Genomic DNA, 26,306 nt, shown 5'->3' with positions numbered 1-26,306 from the left:
TCTTGGCCACCTCACTACCAGTGTCTCTGAAGCCCAGAAGCCTCAGGGCACCTTTGTTATGAGATTATCCAAACTGCCTAGAGATGCTGGGGCTCAATCTCTGGGGCAGCATAGCACCCCCTCCAGAGATCAACAAAGTCTGCACCACTTCCTAGGGAGCAGCACTGAGTAAAGCACCAGCACTAAGTGTGGCAGAGTTCCCATCCTTGGAGAATTCCACCATCGTTACTGGCAACTTGGATAGTCCTCCACATTACCAAGTGAGGCAACAGCACTTCAAGAGTTCAGGTACCCTTGAGACCAGGAGGTCACTGATGTCCACAGTACCTGTTACTCAGTACATGACCCTGGGACCGAGCAGATCTTGATGTCTGGAGTCACCCCAGGCACCGAGCTATTTACTGTCAAGACCCTGGTGAGCATTACCTTTGCCCAGGGACAAGCCTCCCCATGACCAAGAGAATGTTTTTCCCTGGTCTCTCATCACGGCCCATCCTCGCAATACTTGGGTCCTCCTCACTCTGATGCAGTGGCTGTCCTGGGTTCCTTTGTGGGCGTCCATTGTCTCTTCAAGAGAGTCAGCCAGTCACTTTCCTATAACTTCTCTATCTAGAGCCCTTGAGCTAGAGGGGGAGGAAACTTTTGACAGACAAGAAAAAGCTTCCTCTCCAGAAAACATCTCATCTTCACCACATGAGGCTGTAATTCATCCCTTCCGTCAGTAGCTGCTGATTTTAAGAATTTTCAAGATTTTACTGAGTGGGTGGCAGATGAGCTGTAATTTGTCCTGTAAGAGGAAGCAGATACACCTCACCAGCGTGGATCCCGCCAAAGTCATTTTGCAGACACCAACTTCCATTGCCCAAATCTCCGAGAGAGCCAACAGAAAATATTATTGACAAGGAGTCCTGTGGCACCTTATAGACTAACAGATGTATTGGAACATAAGCTTTCGTGGGCAAACCCCACTTCGTCAGCTACATCTGACAAAGTAGGTCTTTATCCATGAAAGCTTATGCTCCAATACATCTGTTAGTCTATAAGGTGCCACAGGACTCCTTGTCGCTTTTGCAGATCCAGACTAACACGGCCACCCCCCTGATAAAAAATATTATGTCCCTCCCAAAGAGGCAGACTTTCTGTTTTCAAATCCTCAACTCATTTCGATCATAGTAGAAGTAATTAATGCATGCAGCAGCCAACATCACCGCAAGCCAACTCCATATAATTGAGATTGGAAAAGGCTAGCTCTCTTTGGAAGGAAGTGACATTGCAGTTCAGGATCACACATTACCAAGCTGTCATGGCCAAATACGATTTTATTAATTATGGAAAACTCAGTGCATTCACCAAACAAGAGGTGCAAAAAGAGCACTTTCAGGCATTTGTGGGAGTTAGTGGCCAGACCTGCACTACTGACTGTACTGGACATGACAGATACAGTGAACTGCTCAGTCCCCAGAGAAGTGATGATGAGGCAGGTTGCTCAAAGAGGTACAGATTATAGTTGAGATCTTTCCTTCAAAGGGCCCAACCTCTTTGCTGACAAGACTGACACCTCTCTTCATGTCCTAAAGGATTCCCAGGCCATGCTATGCTCCCTGGGAATCTATACTGTAGGATACAAGAGGAGACATTGCTCTCGGTTACATTGCAGGTCACAACCTTCTCAGTATCCACCGTCATAGTGCTGTTATGTGCTACAGCACAAGAGGCCCAGGATACAAATGCGGAAGGAGCACCTCAGTCCACAGCTGCACAGCACTAGATAGCCTTGAAGCAGGCCATGAGAGACAGAGCATGTACAGGCCAGAAAGACACTGCTATCTAAAATAATCACCGATTAGGGACATGTGATTGCCTATAGGGGAGCATCAGTGGAGGGGAGGGGGGAATACATCAAACAAGCCTTGTTGCTGCACAAGGTGAGTAACTTTCTCTTGTATAAGCCTTGTAATGAGGTTCCCAATTGCTGCCACCTCTTCGTGTCTAGATCTGAGAGAGTTGCTCTCAGGACATAGGGTGGCCTGTTCCACTTGTTCTGCTGCAGTCTCTCTTCTGGCAAATTGAGATCACCCTTTGAGTTGCAAAGTCCAACAAGACCCCTGTTCAAATGCCTTCTCTAAACAGTGTTCAACTCCAGTTTGGGGCTGAGGGCCACTATACCAGTGTTGTCAGGGAAGCCCAGGCCTGTCCTCTACACCATGTTGTGGCCTGGGTACCCCCTCTACCCAGCAGTCCATATCAACTCAGCCCCCATCCCCATTGCTGTTTCCATGGAGACCTTCCTACGCAACCTCAATTAGACTTCCCAGTTTCTGGATTTACCGAGGTGCTTACTGTAGTCCCTGTGGCTACTTTGTCCCTTCTAGTCTCTTGTCAGACTCCTTGCTCCAGGATGTTTCTCTGAGGACTTCCCAAGGTAGGCCTGCCCCTCTTTTCCTCTGCTCGGCCCTTCTACTTTCAGCCTCCAGGATTTATGTTGCAGTCCCAGCTGAGCTTCGCTCTTAACTGACCCTGGCGCTCCCTCTCACAGGTGATATCAGTTAACTTCTCAGGCCCTTGTTAATCCCATCACAAAGCCCCAGAATTTGTTACAAAGATGTATTTTTAATATCTCTACCTCTCAACTTTACAACTTAGCAGAAAGACTTGTAGGATGCCACTATCACTTCTTCATAGTTCTTTCACTCTTCTGTTTATTTTTTTCTCAACTTGTAAAGCCTTACAATATTTGCATAGTAGCAGCTTGTGTGTGGAGACAGGTACCAAGGTGAAAATATAGAACATAGGACTGCTGTCCTGACTTTGTAGTCCATTTTTGTATCCAAATCAGTGAAAGCTTTTCTTTTTAATTTTAATCAAAATTGCCATGGAATTTCTAGACTGCTGCACAAGTTGGTAAATTGGGGAAGGTTCAGAGAAAAGCCCCTAGATTGATTTAAGGTTTTTAAAAACATGCCTCACAGTGATAGACTTAAGGAACCCGGTATATTTAGCTTATCAAAGAGAAGGTAAGAGGTGATTTGATCACACTGTGTAACTTCCTACATGAATAACAGAAATTAGATAATAGAGGGCTCTTCAGTCTAATAGTCAAGGGTATAACAAGATCCAGTGGCTAAAAGTTGAAGCTTAACATTTTAAAAGTGAGAGCAATTAACTGTTGGGCCAACTTGCTAAAAACTATGGTAGGTTCTCCATCATTGACAATTTTTAGATCAAGAATGGCTGTTTTTCTACAAGATGTGCTCTAATCCAAACAAGAATTAGTTCATGTAAATCCAATAGCCTGTGTTATGGAAGAGGTCAGACTAAACTATGAGAATTGTCCCTTGTGACCTTAAATTAGAAAGCTGAAACTGATGACCTTGTCCTAAAATATAGGATCATCTTGCTGTTCATGGAAAAATTGTGATCTTTTAGGTATAGTCCCTTCTCAACATGTACAGGTATAAATCTTTATTACAGAACATAAGCAGCTCTCCAATCAGAGATAGATAGCGATTAATTTCTTAAACTACAAATTGGGCTGCCAGATATTCATTTTGTGGTATGTGCGGCTGATACTGCAGCTAATCTGTGTAACATAAAATGGTTGTAATCTCTGACCAAATATATGTAGCGTAAAACACTAGAAGAACGGCAGCTTCAGGACTGCAGAGATTCAGAAGCAAGAAGCAATCTCTCAGAGGAAAAAATGATGCTTCATCTCTTCCCCGGGGAGAACTGCACACTCACCCTTCTCCCAGAGGTGTCCAGAGTGGTCCACTCCAAGGCGTTCTGCACAGTGCATTGGCAGGAAACTGGCAAATGCAAACAGAACACAAAAGATGCTCACTTATTGCCTCCTGCCCAAATCCTAGGCATACAGAGTGGGCAGGGGACAGCCAGAGGGCAGCTAAAGTATCCTCGGGGATCTGAGGGGAAGAGTGGCACAAGGACAGAGAGCACTACAGAGCCAGGCAGAACCTCTCAGCCTACGGCGGAAGTGTCTGCATGCTCCGGAGATGTCTCCCCAGAGAATGGCTTGACAGAAGGCCCTCTTTGTTTCAGTATCACAAACTCTCTTGAAAAATCACCTTCTGGACTTCAGGACCCAGGAGGGAGTCTGGAGAAGCTGATCCCCATGGCTTTCCGTGCCGAGGGTGAGGAGACCCAAGCCAGTGACCAGGAAACCAAGCTACCGTCATGCAGCCCAGCTTGTGTTTGCAGCAAGATCCCTGACCTGGAGGAACTCTCTCTGCTTGATCCATTCCCTCGGTATATGAAGTCCTGTCAGGATCTGATTGTCCCAGAGAAATGTTTTTGCACAGACAAACTGCAAGAGAAAGACCCTGTTGACTCAGCTGAAAGTGCCTCTCCAGTGACTTTTCCATCTGAGAGTGCAGAGGCAGCTGATCCTTGTTCTGCACAGCTGACAAGAGGTGGAATAGCATCGCCTGGCAGTAGCCTGCCCAGCTTTGAAACTCAAGCTAGCCACAACCAGGGATTGCAACATGATGGTCTTACTAAGGATTTACAAGATGCAGTAGTGGAGGAGACTCAAGAGAAGCTGAGCCCTTCATTTCTGCATCCACCTCAGGGACAACCTTCGGCAAAGCCTCTCAAGGATGACCCAAGCCGGCTTGCTCAACAGGTCAGAGAGGAGGGGTGGAGTCTGCGAACCTCTGAGAGCCTTACATTGGCTGAAGTCTACCTCATGATGGGCAAGCCAAACAAACTGCAGCTGGAATATGACTGGCTAGCTGTGTTAGGGCCAGAAACCCAGGATTCTAGGGAGGAAACATCTGAACCCAGTGCTGTACCCATATCTTCCACCTTTCAGAAGCAAAGACTCCTCAACTGCCTTTTAAAACTCATCTCCACTGAAGTCAACCCCAAACCAGTAAGTAACTAGCCTTGATGCCTAAGCATGACACTTGATTTTGTAGACAATTGCTCGTTCCTATTGTTTCCATGGTAAGCCTTATGAAGATCTTAGAGACTTCTATCTGAAAACCTTCCCAGTCAACTTGCAACAGCATTAGACTCCTTCCACTATATGCTGCAGCTACTGGGTTTTGTCTTGTTCTAACTTTTAACAGTATATTCCATGTGTCCAGCTTCAGAAGTTGATAAATATTTATTATGGCTGTTGTAGCAGCTAAGTCATGAGATTAGTGGCAAGCTAAGTCATTTTAGGATTAATCCATTAGGAAGACCTATAAACCCTTGATTACTATTGTTAATTTGACTTTTCCAAGTATATGAAATTAAATTGATTTCTCTTGGGTGGCTGAGCCAGGCAGATCCACCGTTCTGCTGCTTTGGTAAAAATGATGATAAATGCTTCTGATTCCAAATTGATATAGAAAGCAACTTGTCTAGCAGTGAACCCTGCAAGTGATTCCCTATAGTGGCTGTATGTATTTGTATCTCAGTGACTCTTGAATAAATATACTCAGTTTACATGTGAAAAAGATTTTTCTCAGCTGCCAGCCTGTGGCTCTAACGTTGGGCTTGAATCAGTCTGTGTTCCTTACTTGTCCGTCATCCACCAGTGGTAAAGATTTTACAGGGCAAAGTCTGCCATCTGATGACCATCCCTCCTGTTCTTTTCATTGATGCAGCTGATTGAAGCTTAATAAATGATTGTGGTGATGCACAGGAAGGGAGTGGAACACAACAAGTATGGCTGAGTAGACTTGCATTAGAGGTAGTGTTTATATAGTAATTTCAAATTAAACAGCATGTTCATCATTTGTGCTGGATCGTGGGTAGTCTTTTGAGCTTTGCTTGCTGGTGGAGACTTGGTTCTCTTCTTTTTTTAAGAACTCACATCTGGTTCTAACTTCCTAAGTCTGAGGAGGAGAATCCCAGCCTCTCCACCATGGTGCAGACCTGATCCTATCAGCCAAAACTCATTAGACAGAAGGGTTTTTGCTGATTGTGTTCCTGAGCAGCTCTTCCCTGAACTCTGATTCCTGGTGGAATTGTGACTGTAGATTTATACTATCACATAAGAACGGCCATACCGAGTCAGACCAAAAGTCCATCTAGCTCAGTGTCCTGTCTTCTGACAGTGGCCAATGCCAGGTGTCCCAGGGGGAATGAACAGAACAGGGCATCATCAGATGATCCCTCCCCTATCGCCCATTCCCAGCTTCTGGCAAACAGAGACTAACGATGATACCCCTATCCATCCTGGCTAATAGCCATTGATGGACCTAACCTCCATGAGTCCTGGTCTTCAACAACCATTGGCAAGGAGTTCCACAGGTTGACTGCGCTGTGTGAAGAAAAACTTACTTTTGCTTGTTTTGAATCAGTTACCCTTTAATTTCATTTGGTGACCCCTAGTTCTTTTGGTTTGGGAACATGTAAATAACTTTTTCGTATTCACTTTTTCCCCACCAGTCATGATTTTATAGACCTTTATCATATCCCCCCTTAGTCTCCTCTTTTCTAAGATGAAAAGTCCCAGCCTTTTTTTATATCTCTTTATAAGGGACCTGTTCCAAATCCCTAATCATTCTGAATAATCTGGAATTGTGAATAATCTAAAAAATGGAGTCCTACAAAAATGGAAACTAAGTCAAATTACAAAGGATGAATTTAAACAACACAAGGATGTAAGGGCAAAATTAGAAAGGCCAAAGCACAAAACAATTTCAAACTAGATAAAGATGTAAAGAGTAACAAGAAGACACTCCACAAATACACTAGAAGCAAGAAGACAACTCATGACAGGGTAGGACCATTCTAGAAAGAAGGAAAAATAAGTCATGATAGAGGTCTATAAAATCATGTCCTCGCTTAGTCTCTTTTCTAAATTGAAAAGTCCCAGTCGTCTTATTCTCTCCTCATATGGCAACCATTCCAAACCCCTAATCTCTTCTAGTGCCCTTTAATTTTGGTTTGACTGTGGTCTGGCACCTTACACTCTCTTCTCCTAGCTGTTAGTGATAAAAGCTTCACACCTAGAGACATGTGACATCTAGGAGAGCCACATTCATTATGAAATTGAGAAGATGCAGAGTAGAAAGAGGAACAACCTCTTAAAAACAGCCAAGAGAAGCTTTAGACATTAACTTGCAAGTACATTCCTAAAAACAACAAATAGTCTGGTAGCACTTTAAAGACTAATAAAACATGTAGATGGTATCATGAGCTTTCGTGGGCACAGCCCACTTCTTCTGTGCCCATGAAAACTCATGATACCATCCACATGTTTTGTTAGTCTTTAAAGTGCTACCAGACTGTTTTGTTGTTTTTTAAGTGTATCTGTACAGACTAACTCAGCTACCCCTCTGAAGCGTCAGTACATTCCTGACATTTCAGCTTCATTCATATCTTTATCAAGGTAGGGAATGATCCTGGAAAAACCAGCAAGCCTTTCAAATAATAAAACTTAAAAGGCTAGATGCACCCATTTCTTTGTTTGACATGAGCCAGTTTAGAGGACGATGGCTGACAGTAAAAAGTAAACATTCTCATATTGACTGTATTTTGGGGAGATGACAAACATTATCTCACAGAATGCCTACTTTTGAATCACCATGATTATATATCTGGAAACTCCTTATAGTTTTTTTTTCTTTTAAATCTGTTGCAGCTCATCATATAGCTATAGAGAAGGTAAAATATTTCTGTTAGGAGGCACTTGAGTTCCACTGGAGATCAAGTTTGTCAGCTGTGACCAGAATGAATGTAACTTCAATTTTTTACAGTACTATTGTGTCGCTACCCACCTTTGGGGGGGGGGGGGGGTTCAAAGCAAGGAATTGGGGGATTGCAATACAACAGTACCTGTAAGAAATTTAAGTGTGTGTGGATGGCGAGGGGTAGAGGGTATAGGTGGGGATGCAGGAGTCGGGTGTGTGAGGAGCTCAGGGGAGAAGGCTGAGGTGTGTTGGGAGGGGTGCAGGAGTCAGGTCAGGGAGCTGGGGGGTGTGAGGAGAGGTACAAGGAAATAGGGCAGGAGTATGTGGGGAGGGGCAAAAGGAGTCAGGGAAATGGGTGGGGGAGTCGTGTAGTGGGGGAGACTGGCAGTCTGGTTGCTGCTGGGCTATCTTACTTGGCTGGTGGATAGGTTCCTGTGTGGCTGCTCCTATTCACTGCACTGCCACAAGGGAGTTGTGGGCCAGCTGTGCCTTGGCACTGCTGTAGGAAACTGTGGTGGTCCAAGAGACCTTCTGGCCTGCTGCTCCTTTCCCCTTCTCCGGGGAGGCTGGCAGCGGTGCACCCCACAAACAGTACGGCCAGCAAAACAGGGGCAGCAGGGCAGGCACAGCCGCACCAGGAGCCCTGCTGGGAGTGCGTCACTTCCCCTTGAGTGTCCCCTTAGCTGCCCCTCTTCACACGTGTGGGGCTGCCAGTGCCAGCTTGCAGCAGGAGCCCGGCTGGGGGAGTGTACAATAAGCCACGCTACAGTGCCGATAGCGGAGCACCTCAGCTGGCTCCCACCAGAGCAGCTTCTTACCAATAGCAGGTGAGATGCTGTGAATTTCAAGAGCAGCTGAGCCATCACTGATTCAAACTGTAATTCAGCATGGCTTGTGTGGCTAATCCATGCTGTTGTGGTGAAAGATAAAAATCTGCTTTAACAAAAGATGCATTGATTGCCCCATTTCACAAGACTGTATGTAACCAAGCCTGAATGGTTACCTGCTGTGATTTTTTTCCTTTAAATGAAGATTATCAACATAAAACAAACCGTAACAAATTGCATTATGTTTACATGTGGGAGATAATTGTATGCGTGTGGCTACAATACAGACTTTAAAGACAGCCTTTGCTAGCAAACATCAACTTTTATAGTGAAATAAACTGTGTATGCCTGGAACGTTTGCAGAGAGCCATGTCATCTGTGTCTGGTATTTATTATGATATAATCTGACATCTGAAATGCTGCCCGTTTCTTTTCCTAACAGATCACCTTTGCTGCTAAGTCAGAATAGCTCACTTTACAATCAAATTTTGTTGTTTGTATATCTTTGCACCCAAAGGATGCAACTAGATTATGTCGTTAAGTTGTCAGGATTTGCTACTGAACCTAAAAGCAGACACTTTCTTTAAGCTACAAAAACGTCTTCCACCACTGTGTCCTTTACTGACAAGATCCCAAAGAGCTGGCCTATTAAATGCCAACATAATTCTAACACAGTAATAGTTTCATATATGGTGTGCAGAAACCTGATGATCAGTCCCGCTATAATTGATAAGATTTTAAGTTCCTAGGGAGCAGATTTGTTAAACACAGAATTTTGTGACGCTCTGGCAGCCTTTTGAACAACTATACTTGTTTTTCAGATCCCTGAGATGAACTCTGTCGCCACATCCCCTATAAAGCCTGCTCACGAAGAGCAATCACTGACTCCTCCTGGGAAGGTGATTGCCATCAGCACCAGGAGTCCAGGCTGTACCCGGAACCAAACTGCCCTTCGCAACAAGACCTTGTCTCCCAGTGTTAGTTCCAGCTCCTCAGGTTAGCACCCATGCGAGTGACTTCAGTGGATCATACCTTCGGTCCAAGTCACTACCCCAGTTTTCCATCCTTCAAAGGAAACCGTCCATAATTAAGGCTAAGATTATCGAAGTTTCCAGGACTTCCAGAGACTGCCGTGACATTTTCCACTGTATTTTCAGTGGTATGGATTTCAACTTTGTTAGTATACACTTACAGTCACAATTAAACACCCTCCCATCCATGCATAAGTGCTATTAAAAGTCTGTAGTAGAATGGCAGCTGGAAAACAAATGGTCACATTTTTAGAAATGAGCCTCCTAGCTGTTGTTTCTCACAGAGCTTTTTATATTGCGTTTTTCTGGCTTCTAATGATTTTTTATAGCTAAATTGAGTTGTATTTTCTATTGCAAAAGCTAAATTTAAAAGCCAACTTATGCACACTGAGAAATTGAAAGCCTTGAGTAACAGACAGCTTCACAGCAGCAGCAAAAGATGCCAGGATGAAGAGAGAAGGGATTTTACACGGCAGGAAAAGAGGGCAGAGCAGTAGATGAGATACAGGGTGAACTAGAAAGTTTAAACAAATTTAAATTTGGTAGCAGTACATTTGACACCCCTTTTTCCTACTTTATGTGAGAAAATACTTTGCCACCAATTTTGTTTAACTCTAAATAAAAATAGGTAACTCATAGCATCATAAAACATTTGGGCTTTCCTCTTGTGGTTTGTAACCAAAACCTCTGGGTGATTTTATAGAAAAGTTTGTGTGACCTAGTTAACTGAACACAATCCCATCACTGCCACTGACTTATTGTGTGGCCTTAGCCAGATGACTGTGAATTGATTTGGTCTTTTTAAAAACATTTCATTGTAGTCAATGGAAAGTATTGCTCAGTAGCTCTTCAAAATTTTGAAATAGATTTATTAGGATAATTCAGCATCCACAAGTGTAGCTATGTTTTTAAAAGGGCTGAATTTACTGGGTGCTGATCTTTTAAAATCTGGCCTTAGGCTTTTATCTCATGTATATCTGAGTGTCTGCATTTGTTAAATGTAGAAAATGTATTCATTACAAACTAGGTAAATCAGGACTAATGTTTTTTCAAAGCATCTTTAAGTAATGTGCTATGCATTATAATAATCTGTTATATAGAGACCTGCTTTGATATGCACAACATAAATTTCACACTTTCCAGTGGTCATAGCACATTAGCAGTATTGGATTGCAGAGCATGTGTGTTTTCAAAATTGACTGTTTGCTTGGATTGTGACACTGCATTGTTGCCCAAACGAAGATATTTTTCATTTAATTTAATTTTCAAAAAAATGAAAAATCTCGCTAAATCGTGATAACCTTATTCAATTATGCAAAAATGTTTTGCCTCATACTGCTGGGAATAGTGAGCTGAGCATTGGTGTCTCAGTTTACTGTCATCAGAACCTTACATGGGGACTGAACCTTTGTATTTACCTTGCTACTCAATTATTTTTCATACTTTAGATTTTACAAATACAGTATCAATCTGAATCAGAAATAAACCATACAGAGTTTTTGGACACTGAATCCATATTTACATTACATTTCTTTTGCTAATGAATACATTTACTATTGGGGAAACCTGCACTCAACTGTTTCAGGAGATAAAAAAAGATACACTTCTCAGCAGAGTTGTGTGAAACGCTGAATCAGATCCATAGATGTCAGTGTCTGTATTTGTGTTGCTTTTTGTTAACTCCTTTCATCTAAGGAACTCAAAGCAAATGAATGTGTGGTAATATCCCTGTGAAGTAGATAAATGTATCCCTCTTGTATGGCTGGGGAGACTAAAACACAAAGGTTGTGAGTTTCCCAGGCCACACAGTGAGTTAATAGCAGAACCAGGAATATAATCTTGACTCCCAGTCCTGTTCTCCATCTACTGAATATAATTTGCTTAGTTTTTATTTTATTAAATTATTAATTGAAATCTTCCAGGTGTGAGAAACCTCTCTAGACCTCTCTTGGCAGCTGGTCCCTCGAGTTCTGGAGGAGCTGATGCAGACGGTGGGCTCTTTGCAGTTCCCACGACTCTACCACCCAATAGCCGACATGGAAAGCTGTTTTTGCCTAGTAAGGAAGCAGAACTGACCTTCCGACAACACTTGGACACAATCAGTGTAAGTGAAACAGTTGCAAGATGACTAGCACCTTCAAGAGGAAACAGGGTCCAGTGCACCTGATTACCTATTGCCCAGCTGGGCGTAAGGGACAGCATCTGGCTTTATAAGGGAGGAGACAGCTGCAGGGGAAGTTGGGCTACCCACAAATGAGTCAACACAGGTAAGGGAGCAGTCAGAGGAAGCTGTGGCAGAGGTTATGGGGAGCAGGAGGTGCCTGCAAGAAACTGAGTGAACAGGGGAGAGCCAATTGAATCCAATGAGGGGTTGTTGATGATTTTTCTGATCCAGAGAAGGAGAGAATTGAAGCTCGCTGAGCTCCAGCGAGGAAGGGTAGGGAGTGGTTACTTGGGAGAGAGCAGACTGGGACAGAAGAGCCCCAGAGCTAGCTAAAGATGAACTTTTGTGTTGTGGTAATGGACTTGAAGGATTGTTGTGAACTGTTTCTTCAGGGGTGTGCCACCCGTTAGGTGTGCCAGCGCCGCTGTGCCTCTTGTCAGAGACTTTTGACAGCGATGTCCCGGTCGGCTGTGCACGTGGTGTGCAACATTTGAAACGGCTATCCTGCTAGCCAAACGCCCCCTCCTTTCTTTTCTGACTGCCGCTGGCTTCAGTCGCAGCAGAGCAGTTGCCCTCAATTTTACCTTATTACTTCTTAGAGTTTATAGTTGGTTATTAGTTTATTAGCATAATTGAGTTCATTACTATAGTAAAAAAAAAAATTATTCTTCGTCATTAAACCACATATAGACAGGGACTAGGAAAGGGCTCAGATGCCCAAAAAGAGGTCCCATTCTTTCTCGGGGTCGGACGCTCCAGCAAGGAAGCATTGTTAAAATAAAAAGTCTGTGTCTGTGCCAATTCCACCTATGGCACCAGAGAAACAGGCAGGAAATGGGGCCGGCACCGAGAAAAGCTGCGACCCCAAGGAGAAAGTCCACCCTGAGCCAAAGCACAAAAGCTCTATGCTGGCACCAGCAAGCACACACGGTACTGGCAAGACCACGCTCAGCCCCAGCACTGAGCACTGCAATGCAGCCGCCTACAGGGCTTCTGGCATCGAACAAGCATGTGAATGCACATAGCAAACAGCTGTCACTGCCGCAGTCCTCACTGCTGTGCCAATGATGCAAATGTCAACAGTGCCCATCCCGCTCTTCCCGCCTCCGCTACCTCGATTTACCACCCCAGCAGAGGTAACTGTAGCGTCGGTACCGGAAATGTCGTTCTTTCGGAGAGATGGCACCCCAAATACTCCAAGGTTCAGTTTCTCTATAATGCCTGCTTTGGCACCACCTTTACTGAATGACAGTGATGACAACAAATTGTTCCAGATACATATCCCTAGGAGTTCCTCCCCTAAGCCCACACAGAAGATTCAGCAGTGGCAACAGCCACAATGGCTACTGTTACCCATACTGCCCAACTGCTGTACTGGGATCTGGGGGCAGCATATAGAACACAACAACCCCAGCACCTACCAACAGCTCCTAAACCACAGGTCCCCCCCTGCCCAGTCACCTGATCGGTCATGTTTCTCAGAGGAGGAAGAGGAGGTGGACATCACGGGGGCAGAGCAAACAGCTGATTCACCCCTGCCTACACACATTTAACCCTCATCTCCAGACGATACAATTATGTCCCCACCACCGAACTCGGGGTGATTTCAAATCCTTTCAGTGACTTTAACGTGTGGCAGACACACTGGAGAGATCCCGGTCAGCTAAGCCTGAGACTCAACATAAGCTGGCAAATATCCAGCATGAGGAGAGGCATGCTGGATAAGCTAGCAATCCCGATGAGCGAAACACTCCTGGATCCTGCCAAAACCATATGGCAAATGCCAACAACAGTTTCCCCAAATTCCAAAAGATCAGTCCGCAAGTACTCTGGAGCCCCACAGGGCGACGATTTCTTCTTCTCACACCCCACACCAAACTCATTGGTTGTGGATGTGGTCAGTCAGAGAGGCAAGCAGTAGGCCATGCGTACAGTCCCTTATGACAAAGATGGGAAGAAGCTGGATCTGATGGGCAGAAGGGCGTACTCATCAACCAGCCTTCAACTCAGAATCGTGAGCTATTTCGCCCTCCTCACTAAATACACAAGACACATTTGATCAGCTTTCAGTTTTTGAGTGCCTTCCTGATGACAAAAACAACTTAAGGCAGGGGTTCCCAAACTTTTTGACACAGGGACCAGTAAATCCATTCACGAGCTTTTGGAGGACCAGTAACATCCATTTGCATATTTGTATATTCATTAAGCAAATGAATAGTCAAATAAGTTGTTTCTGGTCCTCCCAAAGTCCCCAGTGACAGCTTTAGCAAAGCTTTTGATACAGTCACCCACAATATTTTTGCCAGCAAGTTAAGGGAATATGGATTGGATAAATGGACTGTAACATGGACAGAAAGCTGGCTAGACCAGGGTTTCCCAAACTTTTTACTTTAGTTGAAACCTGTTTTTTTTTTTTCCAGTACTGTTTTTTGCAGCCCAAAAATATTAACACATATAAAAAAAAAAGAATTAAAAATGAATAAATTTTCAGTGTTTCACCCGACTGCATCCTCCGCCCAGCCTGGACCTGGGCTTGGGGGACAAGGCGCTGCATGGGCACTCCAGGAGGCGGGAGCAGGAGCAGATTGGGGGTAGGGTATTTGGCTAGGAGGGAGGGTGCAAGGAGGGGTAGGGTTGCCAGGTGTCTGTTTTTGTACCGGACAGTCTGGAATTTGAGGATTCTGTAGGGGAAACAAATTGAGAAAATACCGGACATATAAAATGTCGGGATTTTCTAATTAGGTACGTTTTATTATTATTAGGTGTATCAGTCCGTAGCTGTGAACTGCCTGGCTGGTAGATGTGCTAAAGCTGCGTGAGTGTGTCTACCAGCCAAGCAGTTCACAACTACTCAAGGGAGGTCATGGCGGGGGGGGGGGGGGCCACAAAATGGAATCACCGGGGCCGGACTCACCCGTGTGCCCAGGTCGGTCCTGCTTCCCGCTGGCCTATTCGCTTCTCCCCTGCTTCTCCTCCCAATCTCCTCTGTCCAGCCCTGTTGCCCCTGTCCAGCCCTGCTTCCACCGGCCAGTCCCTCCTCCCCCATCTTCCCCTCCCAGCCGGCTGATTCTCCCCCACTTCTCCTCCCAATCTCCCCTGGCCAGACCCCCTTCTCCCCATCCAGCCCTGCTTCCGCTGGCCACCTGCCCCCTTCCTGGCCTCTGCCAGACAACCCTGCTTCCCGGCAGCCAGTTTCCCCCATACACACACCTCCTCCCAGCCCACCCCGCTCCCCTCCTGGCAGCCACGCTGAGGCCCAGTATTTTTTTTCCCGCGGCCTGGTACTGGGCCATGGCCCATAGTTTGGGAAATGCTGGTTTAAGGCAAATATCAACGAAGAATCATTGATATCCAGAACTGCTCTCCAGGCCACTCTAAATTCTGTGGACACAGCGTCAAGGTCTCTAGCCTCAGCAATCGTAATGAGCCATGCCTCGTGGCTCCATCTGTCAGGGTTCCCAAGGGAAGTGCAAGCCATGGTTGAGGGCCTCCTGTTTGAGGAGGAGTCAGTCAAGGCCCTCCCCAAACTCTATGCAGAATCCACCAATGCGTCACTCCATACACGTGCCTGTGAACAAAAGAAATCAGGGAAGGTCATACACACAGAGGTACAAGCCAACTCCGTTTAACCAATAGCCAAGATATTATGACCAGGGCTCGACAAATAGTGTAATCTACTCGCCCGTGGTGAGTAGATTACACCCCGGAAGAGCCGCTCAGCAAGCCCTGATTATGACAACAGACACCAACGCCCAAGGCAGACCGAGGTCTGGTCAAGGATTAGCCCCAATATTTCCAATGCAGCAATCCAAATCCTCCACAACATTTGGTAGCAGACTAACTGCATTTTATTCTGCAGGGTGGAAATTATCAAAACTGATTACTCCATCCCATTCCCTTCCCATTCCCCACCTCCAACTCCTCTCCCCATCCCCTTTCAGGGACCCCTCTTATGAGCATGTGTTCATACAAGAGGTGCAACACCTCTTACAGCCAGGAGCCATAGCAGGGGTATCACCAGAACACATGAGGAAGGGATTCTATTCCTTAAGTCTATCACTGTGAGGCATGTTTTTAAAAACCTTAAATCAATCTAGGGGCTTTTCTCTGAACCTTCCCCAATTTACCAACTTGTGCAGCAGACTAGAAATTCCATGGCAATTTTGATTAAAATTAAAAAGAAAAGCTTTCACTGATTTGGATACAAATATGGACTACAAAGTCAGGACAGCAGTCCCATTTTCTATATTTTCACCTTGGTACCTGTCTCCACATGCAAGGTGGTACTGTTGCAAATATTGTAAGGCTTACAAGTTGGGAAAAAAAATAAACAGAAGAGTGAAAGAGCTTTGAAGAAGAGATAGTGGCATCCTACAAGTCTTTCTGCTAAGTTGTAAAGTTTAGAGGTAGAGATATTAAAAATACATCTTTGTAACCATCGCCACCATCATTCCTGCCTTTGAAAAGAGTTTGGTTGTGTACGCTAGACATTCAGGACACATACTTTCATATTTCAATACATCCATCCCATAGACGATTCTCACGGTTCACTATAAGGGACCTATGCTTCCAATACAAAGTGTTAGCCTTTGGGTTCTCAACAGCCCCATGTCTTCTCAAAGATACTGGTGATGGTGGCTGCCCACCTTAAGGAAAATAGGAATATGGTGATGTCCATACCTCCATGACAGCCTGTGAGCAACACGGAACAGGCAGTAACAGTCACCAGAAACTGTTCGTCACTCTGAGCCTCCAGATAAATGTAGCAAAGTGCGTGTTGACTTTGAGACAAACGTTAGAATTCATCGGAGCGCACTTGGACTGCAAGAAGGCATTAGCCTTCCTGGAACACAGGTTCATAGCAATCGAGGACCTGGTATCCTTGGCACAGACCAGTCCCTGTGTAACAGCCTGCCACTGCCTACAACTCCCGGGACATATGGCTGCAGCCACATTCATGATGTTGCATGCCCGACTTCACATGAGGCCACTTCAGGCCTGGCTAAGGACAGTATATAGGCTGTATATACACCATATAAACAAACGCCTTACCATGCCAAGCAAAATAAAGACCACACTTGCATGGTGGGCACTACATCACAATGTGTGCAAAGGGGTCTCATTCTAGCAACCCCCAGCAACATTGGCAGTCACTACGGATGTCTCGTTAACAGGTTGGGGAGCCCATTTGGGCAAGCACGTCATCCAAGCCGAATGGAACAAGGAGGAGGCCCACAAACACATCATCTTGCTCGGACTCAGGGCAGTACACTGCTTGCATACATTTCCTCCCACTAATTCAGAGCAAAACAATACAGATACTTACAGACAATGTCATCACAATGTATATCAGTTGATGGGGGGATCCTGATCTTACCAGCTCTTCCAGGAAATGGTCTGATTGTGGGAATGGCATGTTCTGCGAAACATAAGCCTGATTGCAACCTACCTTCCAGGCAAAGACCATGTCCTGGCAGAAACTTCCCAGAGAATCACAAGTGGGAATCAACCCCACGATACTGAAACAGGATTCCCAGTGGTGGACCTGTTTCCCACCCACAAAAACACACAGTGCCCATACCAGAGCAAGCATAAGCCCCCACTCGTTAGGGGATGTGTTCAGTGTAAAATGGGAAGCACCCATCCTCCCTTCATTCCCACCTTTTTCCACTTATTCAGCACACTGTCCTGAAAGTCAAACTCATAGCCATGAGTTGGCCCAGATAAATCTGGTATCCTTACCTGTTGCAGATGATTGTATGTCCGCCATACGTCCTCCAGTCCAATTCCTGGTCACACAACAGAAGTGGCAGATCCACCACTCAGCTGTCCACACAATCCGTCTTCACACGTGGATGTTAGTTGGCTGACCCCTGTGGAAATGCAGTATCCCAAGGCAGTACAGCAAATCCTGATGAACTCCCACCTGCAACCAAGAAAACATATAAACAAAAATGGAACCATTTTACTGTGTGGTGCTCAAAACAGAACCACACTCCAATAAAGGCTGGAGTTTCGCATATACTTAGTTACCTATTACACTTACATTAAACCGGACTGTCACTAAGCTCCATTAAGGTACACCTTGCTGCCCTCGCGGCTCTACATCCTTCTCTACAGGGTCATTCCGCCTTTACTCACTCATCCATTAAAAGATTTCTCCAGGGCCAACACAGTATGTTCCCACCAAGAAGAGACCCAACTCCCATGTGGGACCATAACCTTGTACTTAGGGCGCTAATAGGCAAGACCTTCAAACCACTAGCTACCTGTTCCCTTCTACATCTATCAATGAAGATTGCTTTTTTGGTTGCAATTACCTCCGCAAAAAGAGTGGGTGAGTTAACCCCCGTTACAGTATTTCATAAGGTCCTTTGTACTCATCCCAAATTTCTCCCAAAAGTACTTACCCCATTCCACTGTAATGAACCCATATACTTACCAATTTTCTTCCCGGAACCCCATAAGGACCACAGAGAAAGGGCATTATACACCCTCAACATCTGAAGGGCTGTCTCCTTCTACTCACAATGCATGGAATCCTTTTGCAAAACTCCACAACTCTGTGTCCTCTACAGAGAGGTCTAAAGGGTTCCCAGTTTTGAAGCTGTCCAAATGGATCTTGGGCTGTATACTCTAGCCTATACTGTATTCCAGAAGGAGCCTCCGTCCACCGTAGAGCGCAATGGCCACATCAACAGCGTTCTTCCGGGATGTGCCAACAGAAGAAATCTGCAAAGCAGTCACATGGGGCTCAGCACACACCTTCACACAACACTACACCATCCAGTTGTTTGCAGATGCTGATATGCATGTCGGCAGGACATACTTGCAGTTACCGAGACACATCCACCAAAAGGCCCACCACCCAGCACAACTACTGCTTCATAATCACCTGAAGGTGGCTCACCCACGAGGACACTCCTTGAAGAAGGGAAGGTTACCCACCTGGTGCAGTAACTGGAGTTCTTCGAGATGGTTGTCCCCATGGGTGCTCCACTACTCACCCGCCTCCCCTCTGCTAAGAATCCAACTACATCCAGGTCAGAGAAGGAACTGAGGAGGCAGTTGGTTGCACATGTGGGCTAGTCGTTTAAAAATGTTGCATGCTGGCGTTCTGCATGCACAGCCGACCGGGGCACTGCGGTCCAAAAGTCTTCGACAAGAGGTGCAGTGGTGCTGGCACACCTAAAAGTGGAGCACCCACAGAGACTATCATCTCAAAGAACTCCAGTTACTGTACCAGGTGAGTAACCTTCCCATATTGAACCAATCCCATGCAAAGATGGTGTTAGCCACGAGTGAATGTGCAGGGGGTTTAAAGAGCCCTGGAAGAAGAGGAATTGAGACAGACCTTTGCAGAATCACACTTCAGGCAGGCATGGCCTCTTACAGAGATCACTGACCAAAAGCATAGCATGCTGGAGTCTGACCCAGCTAGTAAGAGTTTAAAATCCTGCTGGTCCAAAAACAACTGATTTGAATATTTAAAAGAACCATCTTCCTTAAGAAAAAAATGCTTCTAGCAGTGTTCAGACCTGATATTCCACTGAAAGAAGCTTCTAAGGTGATTGAGTAGCTTCAAAGCTACATCATCTTAAAAGCCAGAATGCCATCTTACTGGCACTTAGCTGATTAAAGTTCACCAGTTGAAGCCAAAGTTATGTCTTATGTGTAGGAAAAACTAATTGATATCAATCTTTGTTTGATGTCTGAAATGTCCCATCAGGTTTAGTTGTGTCAATAACTTCTTGCTCTTTTTTGAGTGATATTCTCTGTTGTATTCCACTTTGGGTTACACATGCACTCAGAATGAGAGAATAGGAAAGCAGTGTCTGTTGGTCTGCACATGCACCCTTACTCATCTCATGCTTCTGTTCGAGGCGATAAAAGGGAGGATAGATTGACCACATCACCAGTTGATTCTCACCATCACATAGTCTGGGTTGGAACTTCCAGTCTCCTCATTTTTGATGCAGCTCTAATGCCTTTAATTGTAGTTTTAACAGTTCAGAATAGAGGCCAGTGACTTCTCCGTCTCTCCACACCTCATCCAAGTACCAGATTATGCCCAGAATTTCAAACTGAGCCTCCTGCCCATGATCATTCTTGGTCATCAATTACCACTAGTGCTGTCTCTGCAGCCTGGAAGATGCTCTCACTGTAGGTAGTGTTTCCATTTTTCTTCAGCTGTACCCATAAGAACGGCTGTACTGGGGTCAGACCAAAGGTCCATCTAGCCCAGAAGCCTGTCTGCTGACAGTGGCCAGCATCAGGTGCCCCAGAGAGAGTGGACCAAAGCCAATGATCAAGTGATTTGTCTCCTGCCATCCTTTCCCAGCCTCTAAAAAACAGAGGCCAAGGACACCATTTCTATCCCCTGGCTAGTAGCCTTTTATGGACCTAACCTCCATGAAATTATCTAGCTTCTCTTTAAACTCTGTTATAGTCCTAGCCTTTACAGCCTTCTCTGGAAAGGAGTTCTACAGGTTGACTACATGCTGTGTGAAGAAGAACTTTCTTTTATTAGTTTTAAACCTGCTCCCCATTAATTTCATTTGGTGTCCTCTAGTTCTTCTATTTAGGGAACTAATAAATAACTTTTCTTTATCCACCCTCTCCACACCACTCATGATTTTATAGACCTCTGTCAAATCCCCCCTCGGTCTCCTCTTTTCCAAACTGAAAAGTCCCAGTCGCTTTAACCTCTCTTCATATGGGACCCATTCCAAACCCCTAATCATTTTAGCTGCCCTTTTCTGAACCCTTTCCAAGGCCAAAATATATTTTTTGAGGTGAGGAGACCACATCTGTACACAATATTCAAAATGTGGGCGTACCATAGTTTTATACAGGGGCAGTAAGATATTCTGGGTCTTATTTTCTATCCTTTTCTTAATAATTCCTAGCATCCTATTTGCCTTTTTGACTGCTGCTGCACACTGTGTGGAAGTTTTCAGAGAACTAGCCACGATAACTCCAAGATCTCTTTCCTGATTTGTCATAGCCAAATTAGCCCCCATCATACTGTACGTCTAGTTGGGGTTATTTTTCCCGATGTGCATTACTTTACACTTATCCACATTAAATTTCACTTGCCATTTTGTTGCCCAATCACTCAGTTTGGTGAGATCTTTTTGGAGTCCCTCACAGTCTGCTTCTGTCTTGACTGTCCTAAACAGTTTAGTATCATCCGCAAGCTTTACCACCTCACTGCTTACCCCTTTCTCCAGATCATTTATGAATAAGTTGAAAAGGATTGGTCCCAGGACTGACCCTTGGGGGACACCACTAGTTACCCCTCTCCACTCTGAAAATTTACCATTTATTCCTACCCTTTGTTTCCTGTCTTTTAACCAGTTCTCAATCCATGAAAGGACCATCCCTCTTATCCCATGGCCATGGAACTTACACAAGAGCCTGTGGTGCAGGGTCTGTCGCCCTCTCTCCGGTATGCTATATACCTCAGCACTGCAAGCCATTTTCTCTAACAGTACAAAAGACTCCATTAGACAACATTACTAGGCAAAGTGTGAAAGTGTTTTTCTTCTTTGGCACAGCATAAAGATGGTGATTCCAAAAGCTGCTGAGATTCCCCTAATCCTGGGCTACATTCTAATCTGCTTCTTACTCTCAGCTGCTTGTAAGTCTGCCTAGTGGCAGTTGATGTGCTCCATCCTCCAACAGACGGTTACTCCATTTTTACACACCCACTGCCTGACAGATTTTTGGAAAGGCCTCCTCAGAACCTTCCCACTCTGCAAATTATCACACCTCAGTGGAACTTGAATCTGGCATTTTCATTATTAACAACCCACCCCTTTGAACCAGTGGCATCCTGCTTAATGTTCCTCCTCTCCATGAAGGTCACCTGTCTTTGTGCTATCACTTTACTGAGAAGGGTTGATGAACTCAAAAGTATGATGACAGACCTGCTATGTATAGTATTCCATAAGGTCAACCTTAACCTACACCTGACATTTTATTTTCACCAAAGGTGGTCTCTCATTTTTGTATTAACCAATACATTCATCTATCTGTTTTATGCCCACAACCCACAAATGCTGTCTCCCTTCACCATCTGATAGGCTTTGACCTTTTACTTACAGAGAACAAAAATAGTCAAGAAGTCCCCTAGACTGTTTGTTGGGGTAGCAGGAAGAATCGTGGGACAGGCCATCTGCAGATGGATTTCCAGCCGCATTAAGTTTTACTATCAGCTGTAGAATCTACTTTCTCCCATGAGGGTACAAACTCACTCCACTAGAGCTGAAGGAACAACCACAGCATCCCTTGAGGATGTCTCACAGACATATTTAGAGCAGCCACGTGGGGTTCTGTCCACACATTTTCCACACACTCCACGTTGATGAAGGACTTGGTGGCAGATGCTCCATTGGCATGGTGGTTCTCCACATGATCCTACAGTCCTCAAGCTCCTCTTACTTAGGTACTACTTGTCAGTCATCCGCCATTGGGTCATCACCTGAAGAGGAGATTACTTACCTCTAACTGAGCTTCTTTGAGATGTGTGGTGTCCATCTGTTTTCCACTTTCCACCCTCCTTCCCCTCTACTAACGCTCACGTTGGAGAAGGAACTGGAGATATAATCTGCTCTGCCCTTTGTCACCTCAGACAAAAGCACGAGGCAAATAGGCTTGTGTGCATGGACCCACAGGCACGACTTTAAAATGCTTACTCCAAATGCCTGATTCCACAGTGTGATACAGGTACATCTACAAGAATCTCCAGTTACAGGTAAGTAACTTCCTCCTCCCAAACCATGGTAGATGAGTAGTTAGTAAATCTTTACCTTTGGGAGTGAGCTTCCTCCTCATAGAGCTGGTAAAATAATGTGTTGGTCAGTTTATAAAATGAGTGTTACTGGCAGAAAACATTACTGGAGTAGTTCCTTGAGTCCCTAAAAGACATCCGGGCCCCGTTGTGCTAGGCCTTGTATAAACATATGGTGAGCCTGGGCCTGCCCCAAATTAATTACAGTGTAAATGGACAATACAGATCAACCATGGGAGGGGGAGCGGAAGCAGAAGCATGTAGAAGTGAGGTGACTTGCCCTCAGTCACACAGCAGGTCAGTGTAGCAATTTCAGGAATGAAACCCAGATCTCCTGATTCCCAGTCTAATACTCTCTGTTGGACCAAGTGGCCCCAATGCTGAGAAGTGGTAGATGAACTTAAAGTATTAATTTCTAGATTAAGGAAATCAAACGTATTCAATGAGGGTCAAGTTCCACTGAACTATGGAGTCTTAATTTTGAGCAGGCTGCAGTTACAATAATAGACATTTATTGAAAAAATGTATATTCTATGTTCCTCAAATATGGGGGAGGTATATGATCTGCAAATAGTTATGGCGTGAAGAACCTTAAGATGATTTGAAACAGAAGAATAGCCACACTGGGTCAGACCAAAAGTCCATCTGATTCAGTATCCTGTCTTCTGACAGTGTCCAATGCCAGGTACTTCAGAGGGAATAAACAGAACAGGTAACCATCAAGATCTATCCTGTTGCCCATTCCCAGCCTCTGACTTGGGTGTTTTGATAAAGAGCTGGTATTTTTGTTTGTTTGTTTCTGGTGTCTTTAATAAATAGTTTATTCATCAGCAGAGTTTAGGGAGGAATTTTTCATGACTGGGTGGTCAAAACACTGTAACAAGTTTCCTTCTCTCCCTCTTTCTCCTCTCCTCCTCCAGATGCAGTCAGACTACTTTTTGCCAAAACCAAGGAGATTGCGGAACAGGCACCTGCGGAAGCCATTAGTGGTACAGGTCAGAGAAATTGTCTTGAGTTTGGAATTTGTTTGCTTGCTGAGTAAACCATCAGTGAATTTGATAGACTATTTTTTTCTAAAAATTCTAGCTTCATCCCTCATGTCCTCTGGGGAAATAAAACAGAAGGGTCGTAGAACAAGAATTCTTCAAGTCACGTCCCTCTGGGTACTCCACTGTTGGTGTATGTGCATCCCTGTTTCTGCTTGGAGATCATTGGTATCGTGTCCTGTCTCCTCAGTAGTGCTGCTGCACAAGCCTGCCTTCCTACCTACCTACCCGTCCCGGCTAGAGATGCAGTATTTAGCCATCCGTTTACAGATATTACAGATCTTTAGAAAGCCTTTATCGGAGTCATTTTTAGGCTGTGTCTGCACTGTATACCGTCTGCTATGTTTACCTTATGCGGTTTGTCAGATGTTGATGGATGTTTGAGTGTTCTCCCTTACACCATCCCAGCTCTACGTAAGGAGCTGGTACAGCAGACCTCGAGTGAACTGCCGAATGAGACTGTTGGAACAGAATCTGGACACTGTGTATGAAGCAGGCAGGAGGGTTTATCTCACACACACTGGTGGAGTGTCACTTTGCTTGTTAGGCTTGGTGAACACTGCCAGACAATAGGTTACAATGGATTATATAAGATGCTGATGGGCGGATGAAGTGTGTGTGTGTGTGGGAGGGGGGAGATCCTGGACCCCATGGATAGGTGCTAACCGTGAGGCAAAATAAAAGCAATCTAAAGGTTACATAGTGTATTCCGCTTACAGAATACCTTATATCAAGTTAAACAAGTACTTAAACAAAGCAGACATCAGTTGTTAATTATGTGTTAAGTGGTGATATGTCTGTTAGTGTCAGGAAGGTATCTTTGCATGGATGTGATCCATTGATGTTGCACCTAGAGGATAAAGCACAGGCAGTAAGGGTACATGATAATTGCGCATTTGTTCTTAGCATCATTGACTGTGTTATGTCCTGTCCCCTCACTCTTAGGGCCTTTCTCTGGGATGTAATTATCGAGGTAGTTATCTTTATGATGACCTTCCTCCGATGGGCTAAGTGGGGGGGAGGGAGGTAACTTTCATGTACTGTGCCTTTGGTATAGGTGTTTGTGTGCCTGTTCCAGACTTGAAATTTAGAATAGGGGTTCTTAACAGAATATAATAGCCTGCCTCAGAAATTTTTACCCAGTATGACCACAAGACTTGGTTTAGTAGCAAAGATGCCCGCCAGGGTTATTGTTAATGAAGCACGGTACTAGTATCCTGCAGACTTTAGTGGACCTCTAACACGTGTGTTCATAACAGTGGACACAGCTTAATCACTGGTGGGTCTTTCCACTGCCCCCTATGCTGGACAAAGACACTCCCATTTGGCTTCTCAAAGTCTCCTCTATTCCTTCATGCATAAATTGGTGCTCTACATTAATTAATTCTTATATTTCCCTTTTTCCTGGAGTGTGTTTAGAATAGCCAGTTGTATCAACTGGCGAATGAGAAGTACTTTTGTTGGCCTGCTTTCTCTGGCTCCTGGTAATAAGGGCTATCTCATATTGTCGTGCTCAATTGTTCCAGGTGGTTTTGGCACCTGATCCTTTGCTATGTGCTTTTACGTGTCACATTTTCAATTGCTTACAGCTGTTTGCATCCCACATATAGATAGGTAGTGTCTTTTCCATCAGCTGCTTTCCATTCATTTCTTTGCCATTCATACATACATATTTCACACACACATCGTTATCAGCATCTCTCTATAACTATCTGTGTGTGTACGTGTGTGTGTTTACGTGTGTGTACACATACATATTCATGTGTCTGGGGAAGCCTTTGTACTCATTTAGGTCCATGTTGTATAGGGTGAACCTCAGCATGCTGTGCTGACTCATGATCCAGAGACCCCTGGATTAACCTCTTCCTCCAGGTTAATGACTGTGTATTTAATAACCAGTTTGCCTTTTATTACCATGGAGCTACTGTCAGTAAACAAAATATGCTTGGGGTTTTTTTTTGGGGGGGGGGGGGAGGTGCTTGCACTAAAGCAATCCTTTGTTCCAGAGTGACTTTTGGGCACTCACGTTACTTTCCCATTTTTTAATTAAAACATACATCAGCATGTCAGGTGTGGGCACTGTCTCAGCAGTGACTTCCCTATTAACTAGAATCGGGGGAGGGTTTCCACTGGGCCATACTGGTATTGGAAATCTTGCCTCCCAGCATTTTCCCTGACAAAATATATTTAAGGTGAGTGTAAGTACTTTGGATAGCAAAAGCTGCAGCAACTTGGGCATCTCCTCATATGTTCACAGAACACTGCGATTACTGGAGACTCTTGCTGACACCATCTTTGGCTTCATATTGTCCATAACAAGCTCTACTACAGAGCCTCAGCCTCCCCTGGGGATACTGCTCAGGTGTCACTTAGAGTGGAATATCCATAGGGACACTCGAGGAGAAAGTTTCTCACCTTGTGCAGTAATTATGGTTCTTTGCAATGTGTGTCCCTATGGGTGCTCAGCAACCTGCTCTCCTCCCCTCTGCTTTTGGAATAGAGAAGGACCTCAGGGGGTTCATCTGCACAGTGCTAATTAGCCTTAAGGCAGAGCATGAGGGGAGAGTGCACGTGCAGACCAAACAGACACTGATAACAAGAATCTCTGATTAGAAGCATAGGGGCACATACATACCTACAGTAGAGCACCTCTAAGGGGATACATCTTGAAGAACCATCATTACTGCACAAGATAAGTAACTTTCTCATTTGGCCTCCTAAATAACCAGACTAGTTACATTCCTGCAACAGCAACTGCAGTAACAATATAGTGAGTGTACAGTATAGTGAAGCCACA

General features: G+C 44.8%; 1 protein-coding gene across 9 annotated transcripts in view; it reads left to right on the top strand.

The window, feature by feature from the left end:
• Window positions 1-26,306, top strand: part of CRAMP1 (cramped chromatin regulator 1) — an 83,608-nt gene that overhangs the window by 35,487 nt on the left and 21,815 nt on the right. For 8 of the 9 annotated variants that reach the window (XM_075898994.2, XM_075898992.2, XM_075898991.2 and 5 more), the window contains 4 exons: window positions 3,626-4,888; window positions 9,295-9,469; window positions 11,427-11,608; window positions 23,384-23,458. In XM_075898994.2, coding sequence (XP_075755109.2) covers window positions 3,626-4,888; window positions 9,295-9,469; window positions 11,427-11,608; window positions 23,384-23,458 — 1,695 coding nt within the window. The remainder of the gene's footprint in view (window positions 1-3,625; window positions 4,889-9,294; window positions 9,470-11,426; window positions 11,609-23,383; window positions 23,459-26,306) is intronic. The other variant, XM_089782183.1, reaches the window with a different exon arrangement.

This window comes from Pelodiscus sinensis, chromosome 15, assembly GCF_052426305.1.
Source record: "Pelodiscus sinensis isolate ZL-2025 chromosome 15, ASM5242630v1, whole genome shotgun sequence".
NCBI classification, from domain to species: Eukaryota; Metazoa; Chordata; order Testudines; family Trionychidae; genus Pelodiscus; species Pelodiscus sinensis.
Note: the sequence above shows the minus strand (reverse complement) of the source record. Positions and strands in the feature narration are given on the sequence as shown.